Here is a 19,219-nt window from a genome sequence, read left to right on the forward strand (position 1 = left end):
AAGCTAAATCAGTAGAAAGGAGTGAAATAAAGATAACTTGCAATGATCAGGATATCACAGAAGCAAACCACGTGAAGTTCTTAGGCCTAAATCTTGACAAAAATTTAAATTGGAAGGTACACATAGATTACTTAGCAAATCAACTGAACAACTTAGCATTTGCAATGTGTATTTTGTCAGGTGCCACAAACATAGATACCAGAAAGATAGTTTATCACTGCTACTTTGAGTCAGTTATTCGTTATGGCATAATCTTCTGGGGAAATTCAGCAAATGTCACTAGGCTCCTAGTATTACAAAAGAAAGTAATTAGAAACATGTGTGTTGCAAAAAATCGGGAATCCTGTCGACCACTGTTAAAAAATTTAAAAGTACTATCTATCCCCTCACTTTACATATATGAGATGGTGGTGTTCCTATATAGAAATCAACATACACTAGACAATTTCCGTTTTGACCACAACTACAGCACTCGCCACAGAGATAACTTCAAACTTCCAACACATCGTTTAAAACTTTATGCCCAAACGCCAGAGTATATGGGGTTAAAAATTTTCAATAAAATAAAAGGCAGTAATATATTTAAAATGGAGATTGGTTCACTGAAAAGATTGCTCTTTACTCTCCTGGTGAAAAAGTGTTATTATTCTGTCGATGAATTCATTGAGGACAGCTTCACAATCTGAACACAGGGATTGTAATACATTTATTATTTTATGTACATGTGTAGCTGTAACTTAGAAATGTAAAATATAATGTAAACTTTTGTAGTTCTCTTAAAAAAGTGAAAAAAGTTTCTTTTGTAAACCTTGACATGTCTCCTGTACATCAAATCAAATGATTTGAAAATTGTATGTAATGAGATGAATAAACCACATAACATAACATAACATAACATAACCCCCAATGTGAGGCATACTCAGCTTCAGTAGCGGTTGCTGTATAAGAGCACAAGAGCACATGACTTTTGACACCTTGCAGATTTAGTGTATATTTTTCTTTGAATACTGCTAACTTTGATGTAGATGCAGTAATCTGAAATACATGGTACTAAATCTACCGTTCTGTGCTACTCCACTAGACTCAGTGAAACTTGCCATCAAGGTCATGAGCATACCTTCACTTGTGCCCATTTAAAGGAACTTCTACACATGCACAACTGGCATGACGTAATTGACTTATGGGTAAACTACATATGGATTTGATTATCCATGTTCATGGTTCATGGCATGCACTGCTAGCCCATACCAATCAACTACTCATTTACGTCAGTGTCACCAGGTGGTGGCACACTGCAGCAGACTTCTATCTATGTTCACCCTAAATCCCGCTAGGTGGTAGCAAACTCTACAGATATGTAAGATACATAAATGCACACATTGTAGACTAAACTTAGATCAGACATCATTGTATGATATAGTTATACTGAGAGAAATACCTGTTTTCTTGGATTCTGAATGAGATGTGGTGCATAAAGTTTTGGATTTTATTATAGAGTAATCAATTTAAGGCACCTTAAAGCACATCATCGTTGCTTGTGAGACTGTAGCATTTATTCGTGCTTCTGACATCTGTTGATCTTAAGCTTTATCTTTACCATAGGCCCACACTGTACAAATATTTGAACAGTCACAAAAAGCTGTCTCACTGGTCTTTACTTTAAATAGGGGGAGGGGGGGGGTGAAAGATGGTGTGCTTTTGGCCCTTATGCCTCACAGTGCCTCATTTGTATTCTAGTCAGGTGACCTTGTTGGTAGATAGTACTACTTGAATTTAATCATTTCCACAAATTGCAGTTTGTGGTTAGAGTTGGTTGACTTCTGTGCAGGAATTGGCTTTCCTGTAGAGTGTCAACACGAACTCTGCTGAACCTGAATTAAGTACTAACAGAAAATAAAATTACCAGGAACAGTTAGTTGCAAGGATCTGAGGCATTCCAGACCAGATTCATTATCTGAGAAAGTAATGAAATCAAATAAGTGTGACTACAAATGAACATTTAACAAAGAAGTGTATAATAAGCATAGTCATTATTTGGGTACAATGTAATAATGCCTGATTTTCAGCCCAGAAGTTAATTCGTTAACTAATACATGAATTAGGGATAAAAAAAGTGTGTAAACTCCCACTTACACAAAAATGTAAAACAGAGAGTAGCGAAAGCGTTAACACTATTTCATTCTTGCCATAAACTGTACTTAATTATCTACAAAACAACAAAATTCCCCAAAAACAATTCTTCCTTTTTTTCAGACTAGTTATGCATATCATTATTATTATTATTATTGTTATTACCATTGACAGTGAATGAAGTTGTATAAATATTTTGATGAGCATGACTGTTATACAGCAGATACTATAAATTTTGCACTTTCATATTTGTCTGAATTTTAAAAATTTGTGAACACACAGAATGTATATCTGTGAGTCGCCACTGCTCTACTTCCTTGTTGCCTCCCAGTGTATGCTTTAATACTACTACAAAAGGTTCATCTTGCATTACCTGCTACAGTACCAAAGACTGAATACCCCCCACCCCCCTTGATTCCAATCCCATGTTGGTGTTACTTCACTTCCAAAAAATAATACTCTGGATTCCACCATTAATTCAGCATTTCTGGAGATTCCTATGCATTTTGGGGAAAGAACCTTCATATATATCAATGGCTCTATGGATGACCATGATACAATGCATCTTTGTTGTCAGTGAAGACGTTTTTAGACATCACCTTTTAGACCAATGCTTGATTTCTACTACAGAGCTGTTTGTTCTGAGCAGACTGCCAGCTACCTTGTATATTCATTGATTTGGAATCTAAATCTATTGTAGCTTTGGTTCCCTCAGTGCTCCCCAGAGCCCCTGTGCAGCGTATATGTATGACTCTTTAGTAAAACAGATCCAGGAATGTATTCAGTCACAAACTGATGCTGGCTGAGATATGTTTGGAATGCCTCTCAAGAAATAAAAGGTTTGTCTTAATCTGATAGTCAAATGGCAGCAATAAATCATCCTTTTCAGTCAGGTTTAGCTAAGAAGGGAAATGTACATTTGCATAGAATCATGAGATTAGGCTAGAGGCTCAACAGAAGGTACCAGTCTGCTAGCTTTAGTATAGACATCTCAAACCACTCCACTGTTCTGAAGCCTGTGGAAAAAAGTGTTCAGACAACCCCATGAGTTCAGGAACCAATGAGTTCAGAAACATTCTGAGAGCACACAAAAAATGCTGCAGTCTAAGGTCAGTAGTATTGAGAGGATTAATAGGACTGAGAAGGTCCTTTTATGAGGGGGAGAATGTCTGAATGAATACAGAACTCCTTAAGTAGTGAATACCAGATAAAACATATTTTTGACAGTTAGTACTGTCTTGCCATCCAGTCTCTTCACCATCCGGTCTCTTCATGTTCATACATCTACTACTCTTTCCTCCTAAGGTTTTCCTTTGAGCACGATTGGTATTAAAGAATTTGATATATGTGTAACGAATTTTAATTTTTCTAGTTACAACAGGGTATTACTAACATTTATGTGAATGAAGAAGCTGTGCTATTGTGGTAAATTCATCAGATGTCTTTATGAGTTGTTTAAGTATCGTAAGTAAGTTGACTGGAAAAGACAACATGAATTTCAAACATGAACTTGCTGCTGCTGCTGCTTCTCATGATGATAATAATGATACAAGTATTTCTATCTCAGACTTTTTCTCGAAAGTACCTTTACTGATATGAAACACAGTAAATTGTCAGCCTCCTTTGTTTTGAGATTTTCAACTCTTACTCTTGAGCTAACCTTTGATAAGTTTAATTACACTACTGTCATAGCTTTATGATAAATGAATCAAGCAGACTTTAAATTGTTTTGATGTTATATATTTTTAATGAACAGAGAACAGATCTCAGTATGCTTGTGTATCAGCCAGTGATTTTAAAACATTTCTCACTTAATTGTAATGTACTGTGCAACATATTCATGTTTGATTATTGCCTAAACCACTTTTTTAATTATGAAACTTTATTCATGTACCCATACATTTTTTTTTCTACCATTGATGTGATGTGGAGATTTACATTTCTTTCAGTTTCTAACTACAATGTATTTATTTTTTATCATCACTTATTCCTTCAGGAATTAGTTCCTCTTGCTACTTGAAAAATTCTTCTTGTCTCTGGGTCAATGAAAGTTATAAACATACTGTCTACTTAGCAGAGCTCTTTTTAAGTAAAAAATGATGTAGCCTAATGCTATTCTGTCTAAAACTGACATGGTGAGACCGTGGCTGTGTACAATTAATGTAGGTTAATTCTTACAGAGAAGAAAACAGCAACCAGCCACTACTAATACTGCTATTTATTTAGGTAAATAGCGCAGTTACCGGTTTTGAACTGGCAAGTTCATCATCGGATGGCTGTTTACATGATTTTCAAGACACACTTTACATTATCGTTTGTTTTCGATTTTTATTATTCCACTGTGGCGAAGTATTTTTGGTGTGTTATTGCCGTCGAAAAATACTTCGCCACAGTGGAATAATAATAATAAAAATCAAAAACGGATGATAATGTAAAGTGTGTCTTGAAAATCATGTGAACAGCCGTCTACATCTACATCTACATCTACATTTATACTCCACAAGCCACCCAACGGTGTGTGGCGGAGGGCACTTTACGTGCCACTGTCATTACCTCCCTTTCCTGTTCCAGTCGCGTATGGTTCGCGGGAAGAACGACTGTCTGAAAGCCTCCGTGCATGCTCTAATCTCTCTAATTTTACATTCCTGATCTCCTCGGGAGGTATAAGTAGGGGGAAGCAATATATTCGATACCTCATCCAGAAACGCACCCTCTCGAAACCTGGCGAGCAAGCTACACCGCGATGCAGAGCGCCTCTCTTGCAGAGTCTGCCACTTGAGTTTATTAAACATCTCCGTAACACTATCACGGTTACCAAATAACCCTGTGACAAAAATCGCCGCTCTTCTTTGGATCTTCTCTATCTCCTCCGTCAAACCGATCTGGTACGGATCCCACACTGATGAGCAATACTCAAGTATAGGTCGAACGAGTGTTTTGTAAGCCACCTCCTTTGTTGATGGACTACATTTTCTAAGCACTCTCCCAATGAATCTCAACCTGGTACCCGCCTTACCAACAATTAATTTTATATGATCATTCCACTTCAAATCGTTCCGCACGCATACTCCCAGATATTTTACAGAAGTAACTGCTACCAGTGTTTGTTCCGCTATCATATAATCATACAATAAAGGATCCTTCTTTCTATGTATTCGCAATACATTACATTTGTCTGTGTTAAGGGACAGTTGCCACTCCCTGCACCAAGTGCCTATCCGCTGCAGATCTTCCTGCATTTCGCTACAATTTTCTAATGCTGCAACTTCTCTGTATACTACAGCATCATCCGCGAAAAGCTGCATGGAACTTCCGACACTATCTGATGATGAACTTGCCAGTTCGAAACCGGTAATGGCGCTATTTACCTAAATAAATAGCAGTATTAATAGTGACTGGTTGCTGTCTTCTTCTCTGTAAGGATTAACCTACATTAATTGATGTAGCCTACTTTTAGTAGGTATTTTTTAAGATGTCAGTTAAATAACAATATGCTATTCATTTGTGATGGTGAAGAGACATGGCAAGAACTAATAATTTCATTCTGTGTGTTTCAGATTGGTGCTGTTAATTTCAACATTTTACATTCTGTGTTGCATGTTATAGTACAGCAAACAAACCTCTATGAAACACAAGTTGAATTTAAGGGACATGATGCTGACCGTCTCGAGGTATTACATTATAGAATTAATGTAATTAATATGAGAGTCATTTTGAAAGTTTTGAGAATGAATTGATTCTGTTACTTCATTACACTCCCAAGGAATATCCACAGTCTCTGCATTTTACTGTTTTATGTTTCAAGAAAGTTTCACTCTTAAGCAGGGTATCACAACCATTGTCTTTCTCTTACAGCAATCAATTGAAATTGACATTTTTCCCTGTCAAACTTTTTATTACTTTAAGTTATTTTCAGTGCCTTTAAGAATCACAATTGGTTTTGGGTATTATTTTCTTTGCATGAAACTGATCTTCCTATTGTTCAACAAAATCAGGTTTTGAAATAAATTATTTTGAAAATGAAAGACCATTCAGGCATTCAGAGATGGCCACAACTTTTAACTTACTGTCTTGTTGCATATATCTTTTGAGCCTCATTTTTTTTTATTCACTTCACCTTTTTTACATGATTATTAGTAACTTTGAATCATTATAAAATGATGTTCATGACACAGTTGACATTAGCTTCCACTTTTTCATGTTTATTGTTCATAAGCACTTTGTATGATCAGCTTGTTTGTCATGAATAGCTTCAGTTTTGCGTCCCAGGTCAGTAAGCTACAAAGGCTGTTATTAGTCTAGTGAACATCAGTAAGTAGCAACACAAGTAAAACTTAAATATTTACTTCTGGACACAGACTGACAGACACAAAATGCTGACTGACTAACAGCTTAATGAAAAATCTAGGATGGAATGCAACAATATTATGAAAAGGAAAGTTGCTACTCACCATATAGCAGAGATACTGAGTCGCAGATAGACACAGCAAAAAGACTATCATAATGTAAGCTTTCAGCTGATGAGGCCTTTCTTGAAAATAGACTACACACACACACACACACACACACACACACACACACACACACACAAGCAGATGCAACTCACACACATGACTGCAGCCTCTGGCATCAGCAGCCAGCAGCTGCAGCTGAATGTGTGAGACAAAGGTCTCGTTGGCTGAAAGCTTATATTGTGACAGTCTTTTAGTTGTGCCCATTTGAAATTCAGCATCTCCACTATATGGCGAGTAGCAACATTCCTTTTCATAATACAGGGTGATTCAAAAAGAATACCACAACTTTAAAAATGTGTATTTAATGAAAGAAACATAATATAACCTTCTGTTATACATCATTACAAAGAGTATTTAAAAAGGTTTTTTTTCACTCAAAAACAAGTTCAGAGATGTTCAATATGGCCCCCTCCAGACACACGAGCAATATCAACCCGATACTCCAACTCGTTCCACACTCTCTGTAGCATACCAGGCGTAACAGTTTGGATAGCTGCTGTTATTTCTCGTTTCAAATCATCAATGGTGGCTGGGAGAGGTGGCCGAAACACCATATCCTTAACATACCCCCATAAGAAAAAATCGCAGGGGGTAAGATCAGGGCTTCTTGGAGGCCAGTGATGACGTGCTCTGTCACGGGCTGCCTGGCGGCCAATCCATCGCCTCGGGTAGTTGACGTTCAGGTAGTTATGGACAGATAAATGCCAATGTGGTGGCACTCCATCCTGCTGAAATATGAATTGTTGTGCTTCTTGTTTGAGCTGAGGGAACAGCCAATTCTCTAACATCTCCAGATACTGTAGTCCAGTTACAGTAGCACCTTCGAAGAAAAAGGGACCAAAAACTTTATTGGCTGAAATGGCGAACAAATGTACAACTAAATGAAACTTTATAGCTCCCTTAATTCGCCGACAGATAGTGCTTAGCTCTGCCTTTTGTCGTTGCAGAGTTTTAAATTCCTAAAGTTGTGGTATTCTTTTTGAATCACCCTGTATTGTAACAACATAGTGACTGTGCTAGTTGAAGAAGACTAAGGAGTTTACTTCTAAACTATCTGGTGTGAAATGGCTGTGACTTTGTGTGTGACACCTGCACAATAACGTGCATGTTACATAAATTAGAATAACTACAAGACACTTACCATTTCAGATATTCTTATTAAACTCTATGCTACTTCAGCTTTATTATCACCCATCACTTTAAGGCAGTAAAAGGAATAAGAGATGAAGGAAATGTATTCTGTACTTGTAGTTTGTAGTACTGCTGCCATCACATCAGATAACTCATCTAAAATGAATCAGTTGTGATGTTGCTTGTTTTACTGGTTCCATAAAGTATGCCAAGTAAAAACAGCTACTATCAAGGCTTCTCAACAGTACAACAAAAGAAACACAACCACCAGCAACACTACTGTCTCTGCTACCAGCAACAACAGCTGAATGCTCCTGGCGTTGCCCAAATGCAGCCAGACTCACTAGAGCACTCTGGTTGCTGCTCTCAAAAACAAACATGTTTGATTTGGTTATCACCACTCTGTGCCACTCTGCTCAATGCCGCTCTGCTCAATGCCAATCTGCTTGCAGCACCACTATAATCATGAACATTGAGCAGTACTGGTTTGTTTTGCTAGTGCTGCTGTGCTCATCACTCAACAGTGCTCTGACCATGCTGCACTGCTCCACTATAACCACAACCTAACCAATACCATACAGACTGAAATCTCTTCCCACCTAATAAGTCCAGACCAACAACTGACACATGTGCATCCATGTCTACCAAGAATTTATGTTCCTTATTGTTTACTGTACCAATCAAGCAATAATCCATCTCTGCACATGTCCAACAATCTGGCTCTGCACACATCCTTGCAGTGTACCATTTTATTGGGAAGGCATTTGACAGTGAAGGCACTCTCATTTGATTTAACAAATGCTTCTTTTTATTCTGCTTATCCTGCTTTATATTTTTGGAGTCTTGTGCGTTAAGCCCAGTATCACCATATTCAAAGCACTGTGGTTGGTGACACTGTTTCTTCAGGTGGTCTCCTTATGAACATCTATAGCATTTGATGTCAGATGAGAACATACCATGGTCACTCCTCTTCTGAGTCACAATATCTATCTCTTCCAGTGTGTGGCAATCACTAGGACCACAAATCACTAGGATTTTCTATCCTCATCCAATGTAACCAGGGTTTCCAGATACCTCCATTTCGGTGGGATTGTCCCTAATTTCCAGTTGAAAACCCATCTCCCAATTAAACCTTGTCAGGATCAGTAAACCTTGTTGGGATAGGTAAAAATCCTGATCACTCAAAAGTGGACAATATTTCTTACAATATTATGGTCTACACTTGAAACTGTTCAGTATGGGATTAAAACTGAAGGGCAATCTTGAAAAAGTTACCGAAATTTAAAATTCAACCTTTAGTTATGGTGAGAGAGCTAAATTGATGAATAGGACTCAGCAGCAGTGGTCTTTTAGTAGGAGACAGAAATGAGCCGTAACAGTGTTCAGTCATTCTACGAAAAATATGGATTTGTCATCAGACACATAAACTAAAGAAGTGTCAGTGCAAAAAGAGAAATAAAAGTTGAAAACTTAATATCAAGAGTGATGGGTGTAAAGTTTACTCATAGCTTCAAAAAGGTAAAAATGATCATGAAGTTCACAGTACTTTCTGTCCTTCAGATTTTAGTGTTTCTCAAGAAGGCAAAAATGACGTTAAAAACATGCAAACACTGCACACACACACACACACACACACACACACACACACACACACACACACACAGAACTTCTATTGAGCAGTTGGCCTCAAAAACAAGATGAAAGTAAGTACTTCTTTTATCTCTGAAGCAAATGTTGAGCAAGAAAAAGTAATATCTGTGGAGGTATCCTTTTTGTTTCACTCAGTTGAACATAGCCGTAGTTATGTTTCTGAGAACTGCTGCAGCAGTTTGTTCTTGCAGTTGTTTCAGATTCAAAAATATCTGAGAAACAAAGATAATGAAAATGATTTTATCACTACTGAGCCTGCATTAAAAAAACAAGCAGTCAAGCAGTCAGACAATTCTGTTTTTTATTCAGTTTCCTTGGGTGTATCCAACAAAGAACACATTAAATAAGCAGTACATTATTTTTGCTCTGAAGAGGTTGTATGTACTAAACATCTCTTATTATATCACAGTGATAGTGAAACATCTGACACAACTGTGGCAGAAATCAAAAGTGAGCTTACCAAAGCATTCTGAAGAATATCAGCAGTTTTTCTGCTGACAGTTCCTCTGTTAATTGTGGAAAGAATAAAAAGGTATACATTGAGCTACACAAAGAAAATCCAAACTTGTTGCTATGGTATATAGCTTAGTGTCATCTTTTGAATACTGTCACAAAGCAAGCTGAAACTGCAGTTCGAATTTATGTAGAAGCCATTTTCATTAAGATACATAATCTATTCCATCAGTCTATTAAAAGTCAGTGAACTAAAGGAATATTTTGCTTGAATGGACATTGAATGGCTGGAGATTTTAAAGCACATACCAACACACTGGGCATCTCGCATTCCGGCCATAGAGAAACTTTGAATCAAACAAATTGTACTTCCTCTCACAGACTTTTTTGAAGATGAATTATCTTTGACATGTCTGGGCTTTGCGATGAACACTGACAGTTATTTTGTGTCATTAAATGAAAAACTTCAGTCTGATGACCCACTTATAATGAATTATTTGACCATGTGAACCACTCAAGATCTCTCTGAAACAAAGAAAGGAAAATCAGTTTGATGGCTCTGTGACACCTTCAGTCTTGAAGTCAGTAAATGATAATCTTGTCAAAACATTCAAAACACAAGCAGCTGATTACTTACAGCATCATGTAGATTATCTCGACAAACAATTTGACTTTGGATTGAGCATGTACAAAGAATTCATAGAAGTGACTTCTCGATATGAAAGTCATACAGACGAGGATTTGATGTTTGAAGAATGTGCACAATTAAACAACATTTTCAAGGATGAAGAGGAAATGTTTTAAACTGAAGTCTGATGATAAGTGCATAAAATGTTTTTGTCATAATGGAAACTGTGAAAACCTGTTCAAAGATGTCTGTTTCATGTTTTCTATACCTCATTCCAGTACTGCTCCAGAAAGAATTTTCAGTGTCATTAGAAACAGTTGGTGAACTGAGAGAAACCATTTGTCAATGGTTATATTAAAAGCTGAATAAATGCTGAAAATTATTTACCCATTTATGTGCCTGCAGTTTCATTATTTTCTTGATGGGGAAGAGAGGAAGATCCTACTAATGAGGTTGAGAAGCAAGCAGGAATAACACAAGGTAAAATTTAGTACTCTGATATGTTTTGAATTCTATGCCTACATGTGTTAAATTTAGGTGTTTTAAAGAAATCCTAATTTTGTTCAGAAAAACCTCTGCTTCCCACTAGAGGATTCCCTCTGCCACTGCAGTGTACATCAAACTGTAAGTCTATGAGTTTACTTTATGAACTCTATCAGATGATGCCTCTACTGGTTCATTGTGCTTTTGTGTTAATTCCATGAGCTTTTCCCTGAGAAATTTAGTCAACACAATCTATTGTTGGTTAAGCACTTCAGCCACCTGTTCAAACATCTATGTTTTACTAAGGGTTTCATGATATGTGACATACATTTTAGCATTGCGCATTAACCATAAATTAAGCAGACAGATATGTCACTTCAGATCAATTCCCTAACTGAGTTGCTTTCGTTGCATCATCTAGTAAGGCAGATTACATCATCAGATGTTTTCCCAGAAAAGTGCATAATGAGACTATCTCCCATAAGACCAATGGGTGGGACAGGTACTTTCACTCCTGTCTTGGTATCCCCTCCCTGCAATCAGGTCAACCCAATCACAACATGTATAGCTTGTAGTTCCCTCCTCATCCCTTCACTAACCTTACTTCATTCTGCTTTATCCTTGTGTTGGAGTGACAAGTCGATAGTCGACAGGACACTGAAAGATTGTCTTTGCGAGCGAGGTTCTTTGGAGGAAACAACCAGTGTTCGTTTCCCGCTTTAACGTATGTATCTATTGTCTTTGTGCAGTACAATAAAAGTGGTCATTCACAGTATAAAATCCACACAAGTGTTTTCCTTTATGTAGTGAAATTACTCCTACATAAGTGGTGACCCTGTAACTAAGTGCTGTGACAGTAGACAAGTTTCTTTAGATATTTTCCGCGACGTCTCGTATCGACATGTCATCTGCACAGAACCTCTTCTGCGACATTGACAGTGTTATCCAGAATATCAAGAAGGAGCTTGACACGATGCACCAAAACCCTCAGTTCACAGTGCCACAGATGCCTACATCTCAAACTGATTTCGTCCACGACGTTACCGTTTCCAACCGCGCCGCGTGTGCCGGTGGGTCCCGTGCTGCCTCCACAGGACATTGCCTCGCACAACCAGCCCGCAGGACACGCCGATATCAGACCCAAAGTGCTCCCGTTTTCATCACCTGCATCGGTACCGCTCCCACGAGTTTCGCACTTTCCGTTCGCCAGTGATCGTGGGCCACCCGCGTCGCGGTTACAAATTCGACCCCCACCTTTCGATCCCGAGCGTCCGGAAATTTGGTTCGCTATTATGGAGAACATTTTTGTGCATCAACAAATAGTCGACAATTTTGAACAGTTCACGCTAGTGATATGCAACCTGGACCAACGTGTGTCGTCAGTGGTATCGGATATAATTATGCAACCCCCACCTATGCCACTCTCAAGACGGCTTTAATTTCGCATTGTACAAAACCTGTGGACCAGTGGATAACACAGCTCCTGTACCATGAGAAACGTGGTGACAGGTCGCCTTCAGACTTTTACCAGCATTTACGTGCTATGGTGGACCCTTCCGTGTTCTCAGACACATTACTTGTGCACATATGGCAACAGCAGTTGCCTCCACAGGTGTGCTTAACCTTAATTGCTTACAAGGGCCGGCCATTAAGCGAGTTGCTGCAAGTGGCTGATAGAGTGCACTCCCTGCTCGATTCGCGCGCCACAGTGGCCGCCGCCGCAACCACCTCGGCCGGTGACACCACCCGAGCACGGCCGGAGCCGATTGACGCGGCCCCTCCAGCTTGTGCTGCCACAGCCGCACGACAAGCATTGGATGCGACTGAAGATTTCCAATCTCTCTGCGCTGCCATCGATCAGCTGTCCACCCAGCTGCAGTGGCTAGAGCCAAGCGATGTTGCGGCGGCTGACACACACATGCGTCATCGCCAACCGATGCGCCCGCTGCGTCACGCAAACAACGACACCGGTTATTGCTGGTTCCACCAGCATTTTGGTGTGCAAGCTACGAAGTGTAAGGCACTGTGCTCTCACCCAAATGCATCCCATGGCCTGCTTTAGGCGCAGCCGACCGTGACAGCAAGCAACTGCTCATAAACTCACAGACGCATGGAAGGAGAACACCCCCATTTCAGCACAAACCTACGTTATGCGGATCGACTTCTCCCACAGCTGTAAGGTACGCAGCTTCACAAAGACTTTTCGTTCCTGATCGCTCTACAGGATGGATGTTCTTGGTTGACACCGGCTCAGATGTCAACACTCTGCCTGTAAATTTCTTCCCTGCAGACAAACGCACTGAAGAGACCACTTTGAAAGCAGTCAACGATTCAGTCATCCACACATATGGACAGAAAACACTGGCAGTGGACATTGGGCTACCAGAAAAATGCGACTGGACCTTTGTTATGGCCGATATCGACCAACCTATACTAGGTGCTGATTTCCTGGCAAAACATGCATTGTCCATGGATTTATGCAAGTCACAACTCGTCCATTCTGCCAATGGATGGGTTATTCCAGGAATACAAGGATGCCCAACCTCTCATGCATGTCAAAGGGTAGATAACTTCAGTGCACCCACCAGGAAGGACACCATAGTGACGAAGGAATCTGACCTGCAGATGGCTCAAATGACATCAAAACAGTTGACGATACAACAACAGGTTCCTGCTGTTTCAACCGCAAAGGTGACACCAAAACCACAAAATGGAACAAGAAAGAGCAGAGCGAAGCATGAGACGGTGCACCACATCCGTACAACTCCAGGCCCACCAGTCTCCTCATGTGTTCGCAGGCTTGCAACTGATCGTTTGCGGGAAACCAAGGCCATTTTCAACGAGATGCTACAGGAAGGAACTATACAGCCATCCAACAGTCCGTGGTCCTCTCCTCTGCACCTCACCCATAAAAAGAATGGGTTATGGCACCCGTGTGGTGATTTTCAAGCTTTGAATGCCTGAACTGTTCCAGACAGGTACCCTGTGCCACATATACAGGATTTCACACCCATTCACTGGCCAGGGCAACCATATTCAGTGTTTTGGATTGCCGTAAGACTTATAATCAGATCCCAATGGCAGAGCAGGACATACCAAAGACTGCAGTGACAACCCCATTTGGATGGTTTGAATTTTTGGTGATGCCATTCGGGCTGAAAAATGCTGCCCAAACATGGCAACGGTTTCTAGACAGCGTGCTAAGAGGGCTGCCATATTGTTTCGCCTATTTAGACGATATTCTGGTGTTTTTGGGGAATGTTTCTGACCATCAGAAACACGTAAGCGAGGTGCAAAGCATACTTAGTGCTCATGGAATTACACTTAACAAGGACAAGTGCGAGTTTGGGGAACCCGTTGTAACCTTCCTGGGTTATAAAGTGTCAGCTCAGGGCATTTTCCCACTGCCAGAGAAGCTGGAGTTGTTGCGTACCCTACTACGGCCTCAAACCTACCACGATCTCCGACGGCTCCTAGGGATGATAAATTTCTATCGTCGCCACCTCCCCGGAACAGCAGCAATCCAGACGCCACTGAACAATGCCTTGGCCAGACACAACAAAATTGGCAAGCGCCCACTCCCATGAACACCCCAGATGGACTCTGCTTTAAAGGCACTGCAAAACACCCTTCACAACGCAGAGGGGCTTGCACACCCAGCACCAGGAGCTCAGCTAGCCCTAGTAGTGGACGCAAGCCAAGTTGCAATCGGCGCAGCACTGCACCAGAGAGTGAAGGGTCATTGGCAGCCACTAAGTTTTTCTCACAAAAACTACAGATGAGTCAAACTCATTGGAGTGCATGCGATAGGGAACTCCTCGCAATGTATGAAAGTGTCAGGCACTTCCGCCCTTTTGTTGAGGGCAGGCAATTCATCATATACACCGACCATAAACCTTTCGTAGCAGCTTTCTACGAAGTCAGCGATTCGTGTACCCCCGTCCACCATATAGAGTTTATATGCCAGTTTTCGACAGACATGCGTCACATCCATGGTGCCGACAACATTGCGGCAGACTATTTCTCACGTATTAATGGGATAAGTCCAATGTTGGATTATTCTGAATTGGCAAGGGCACAGGCTTCAGATGCGCAGCTGCAGTCCTTGTTGGTGGACCCGTCCACTGACCTACGTTTACAACTTGTGGACGACCCCTGCAGCCCATGTCAGGTATGGTGCGACACCTCCATGGTTAGACCACACCCATACATCACCCATCAGTTCTGACGAAAGGTATTCGACGGCATTCACAGCCTGGCACACCCGGGAACCAATGCCTCAGTGAAATTAGTGACGGACCGTTTTGTGTGGCCTTCAATCAAGAAAGATCCACGGGAGTGGGCCTGCAGCTGCCATCAGTGTCAATGTAGCAAAGTGGGACGCCATGTTCTCGCTCCAGTAGGACAATTCCCAACCCCAACGGCACGTTTTGGGCATGTACACATTGACTTGGTTGGACCCTTCCCCCCTTCAGAAGGTTACAGGTACTTGTTTACGTCAGTGGATCATTGCACATGGCGGGCAGAGGCACACCAATCAGGGACTTCTCTGCAGAGTCTACTGTGTGGGCATTCTTGGAAACCTGGGTGGCTCGTTTTGGGTGCCCACTTTTCGTTACCACCAACCAAGGACGCCAGTTTGAGTTGACACTGTTCCAACAACTGTTGAAACTCTGCAGCTTCCAACGAAACCGGACTACTAGCTACCACCCGGCCAGCAACGGTTTAGTGGAAAGGTGGCACCAGACTTTAAAGGCTGCCCTGGTGTGCCACGAGGACTCATGGACTCAAGCGTTGCCATTGGTTTTGTTGGGGTTACGGACCGCATTAAAAAGAGACATCAATTGTTCCTCGGCAGAGTTGGTATATGGAGAACCACTCCGTGTCCCAGCAGAATTCCTTGCACCAGTTCCTCTCCCAGATGACACACTACTACCCCACCTCTTGCAACAAATGAGGAAGCAGGCAGAGATGTTACGTGCAACCCCGACGTCTCAGCACGGCACGCATCCAGTCTTCATGCACAAGTCCCTCGATACTTGTTCCCACATCATGCTCCACACAGACCTGGTATGTCATTCGTTACAGCCACCGTTCACTGAACCATAGCAAGTGCTAGGACGGGACACACACACAATGGATATCCTCCTGCAGGGAAAGTCAACCAAGGTTTCCATTGAGCGGGTAAAACCCGCTTGGACAATGACAGCACAGACTACAGTCTCACAGACAACTTCAGACACAACTCCGCAGAGCCAGACAGCTGTGACCCACCGGAGCTCCACACCAGGGGACCTAATGCAGCAGCGGAATCATCAAGCAGCATCCACACCCGCACTATCCGCACTCGGGCAGGCCGAGGGGTGAAGTGTAAGTACCCCACCATACCGGGTGCTCCGCATTTCAGGGGGGGGGGCGGGGGGCTGTGTGGGAGTGACAAATCGATAGTCGACAGGACACTGAAAGATTGTCTTTGCGAGCCAGGTTCTCTGGAGGAAACAATTAGTGTTCGTTTCCCGCTTTAACGTATGTATCTATTGTCTTTGTGCGGTACAATAAAAGTGGTCATTCACAGTATAAAATCCACACAAGTGTTTTCCTTTATGTAGTGAAATTACTCCTACACTTGAATAATGTGGCCACGTGACCCTTCAAAACTTCAATATCCCCATTTAAAAAGTTGCTGCACACATTTCAAGTTGTTGTGTATCTTCAATTTTGAACTATACTACAGAACAAGTGGGAACTTAGAATACTGACACACTATCAATAAGCAAAATCAGTTGTATTTATCTTTCTGCATATCATGGCTCAGTGGGGATCATTGCACTGATGTGCTTCATGGTCAGACTTCTACATGTTCCCCACTTTACTGGTATTTCCTTAGGACATGGTAATTTGTGCCCTGATAAATTACATCACTGGCACCTAGTCACCCATAAGTACTCATCTCTAGTTACCTCAGAACCATTACTGGTCTGCAGGTTCTTGTAGTCTAGAAATGTCACTTTCAAATTCATATGCTGATCCTTCTGACTCAACAGTGCCTCAAAACAAAAGAAAAAAGAAAAAAAAGGCCAACAGGAACTAGTTACTCACTGAACTGCATATGGACAGATGTCAAAGGCTGCTAATTTGCAGACATGGCTCCTTAATGATGGCACCAGCTGAAGTCAGCACACCTGATGCCTTATGTTTAGGACATCAGAAATCAGAGCCTCTCACAACAGACTTGTAGGAGCCTGCCACATATGACCTCCTATAGAAGTGTAGGATAGCGAGCGGAGGTGTGGTCCAATGGTGCACAGGTTGCTAACAAGACATAATTTAATTAACAGTTATTTATTAACAACAGTTTTACAATCAGTGTCTCTTTTCCCAGTGCAGCCTAGTGGAGGCGTCAGGTAACACGTCAGCACCCTGTGAGGAATTTGCTGGCGCGATCCTTGCATTGTCTGAGATCAGTGACATGGTCCAGCTGTAGAAGGGTATGGTGGCCAGCATGCAACTGCAGCCTGGAATGACTGTGGGGTCCGTCGGAGCCTCAGAACTATTGCTGAGGGAAGCTGCACCCTGGCTCATCCCCAGAAATGTGCATGCCCCTGTTGTCGGTTGTCAAGCTGGCATGTATGCAGGAGACATAACAGTGACACAGAGGACAGCCCAAGAGGTGTTCCCATTCCTCATTCACGGAAGATTGGCGAAGCCCTCATCTTCAGAAAGTCACAGGTGTGACCAGCAGGAATGCTGCTTGCAGAGTTGAAGTTCCCTTCACAGCTGAATGGTTACTAGTTCGAAGCAGTAGACTGCAAGCTGGAGGTGGCTGTTAACATTTCATCTTATTCGCCAAATCATCCCACAACTACTAGAGCTGGCATTCCATTGGTATCAGTAATGCAGATGGAGTGGTCAGACTCTGAGAATGAGTGGAAGGAATCCGAGGGTTTTATAACAGTTGATGATCTGATACCCCTGTATTGAAGACTGAAAGTGCTCCCATTCTCTGAGCCTGTCAGTGCTCTTGGCTAGCCTAATGTTTAATTTCAGAGCCTTACCCGAGCTTCCTGTTATGCAAAGTTTGCAGCCCAAAAGGCATTCTTGTGGCATCCTAGATGAAGTTACTATATGTAGCTCCATTACTGAAGAGTTTTATCTGCTCCACACTGTCATCTAAATGCTGCATCAGGTGTTCCTGATGTTCTCTTTCACAAAGTCTGAGGTAGTGAGCTTGTTTGTACTGTGGTTCGTCTGAGTGTTGACACAATTATGCCATTGTTGCGTACTCAACAGGCATGCTTCAAAACTGAAGAAGTAGTGGGTCAGGATGAAGCTGGCTAAGGTAATGAGGAAATAGGTTTTAGGTAGGGTGGCAGGTGACTGATGTGAAAGGAAGTGCTCCATCGCATCGAGGTCCTGGATATATACACAAATATACACAAATATTCCACCCATCCAGGGCCTCGCTGCGATGGAGCACTTCCTTTCACGCCGATCACCTGCCACCCTACCTAAAACCTCTTTCCTCATTACCTTAGCCACCTTCATCCTGACCCACAACTTCTTCACTTTTGAAGGCCAGACATACCAACAATTAAAGGGAACAGCCATGGGTACCAGGATGGACACCTCGTACGCCAACCTATTCATGGGTCGCTTAGAGGAAGCCTTCTTGGTTACCCAGGCCTGCCAACCCAAAGTTTGGTACAGATTTATTGATGACATCTTCATGATCTGGACTCACAGTGAAGAAGAACTCCAGAATTTCCTCTCCAACCTCAACTCCTTTGGTTCCATCAAATTCACCTGGTCCTACTCCAAATCCCATGTCACTTTCCTTGACGTTGACCTCCATCTGTCCAATGGCCAGCTTCACACGTCCGTCCACATCAAACCCACCAACAAGCAACAGTACCTCCATTATGACAGCTGCCACCCATTCCACATCAAACAGTCCCTTCCCTACAGCCTAGGTCTTCGTGGCAAACAAATCTGCTCCAGTCCGGAATTCCTGAACCATTACACCAACAACCTGATAACAGCTTTTGCATCCTGCAACTACCCTCCCGACCTGGCACAGAAGCAAATAACCAGAGCCACTTCCTCATTCCCTCAAACCCAGAACCTCCCACAGAAGAACCACAAAAGTGCATCACTTGTGACAGGATACTTTCCGGGACTGGATCAGACTCTGAATGTGGCTCTCCAGCAGGGATAGGACTTCCTCAAATCC

At 41.8% G+C, this 19,219-nt stretch overlaps 1 protein-coding gene across 1 annotated transcript in view; it reads left to right on the plus strand.

Annotated features, from left to right (window-relative positions):
- Positions 1–19,219, plus strand: part of LOC126456667 (uncharacterized) — a 303,806-nt gene that overhangs the window by 37,220 nt on the left and 247,367 nt on the right. Inside the window, exon 2 of the mRNA XM_050092410.1 lies at positions 5,688–5,801. Within this exon, the coding sequence (XP_049948367.1) occupies positions 5,688–5,801 (114 nt within the window). The remainder of the gene's footprint in view (positions 1–5,687; positions 5,802–19,219) is intronic.

The sequence above is a fragment of the Schistocerca serialis genome, chromosome 2, assembly GCF_023864345.2.
Source record: "Schistocerca serialis cubense isolate TAMUIC-IGC-003099 chromosome 2, iqSchSeri2.2, whole genome shotgun sequence".
Classification (NCBI taxonomy): Eukaryota; Metazoa; Arthropoda; class Insecta; order Orthoptera; family Acrididae; genus Schistocerca; species Schistocerca serialis.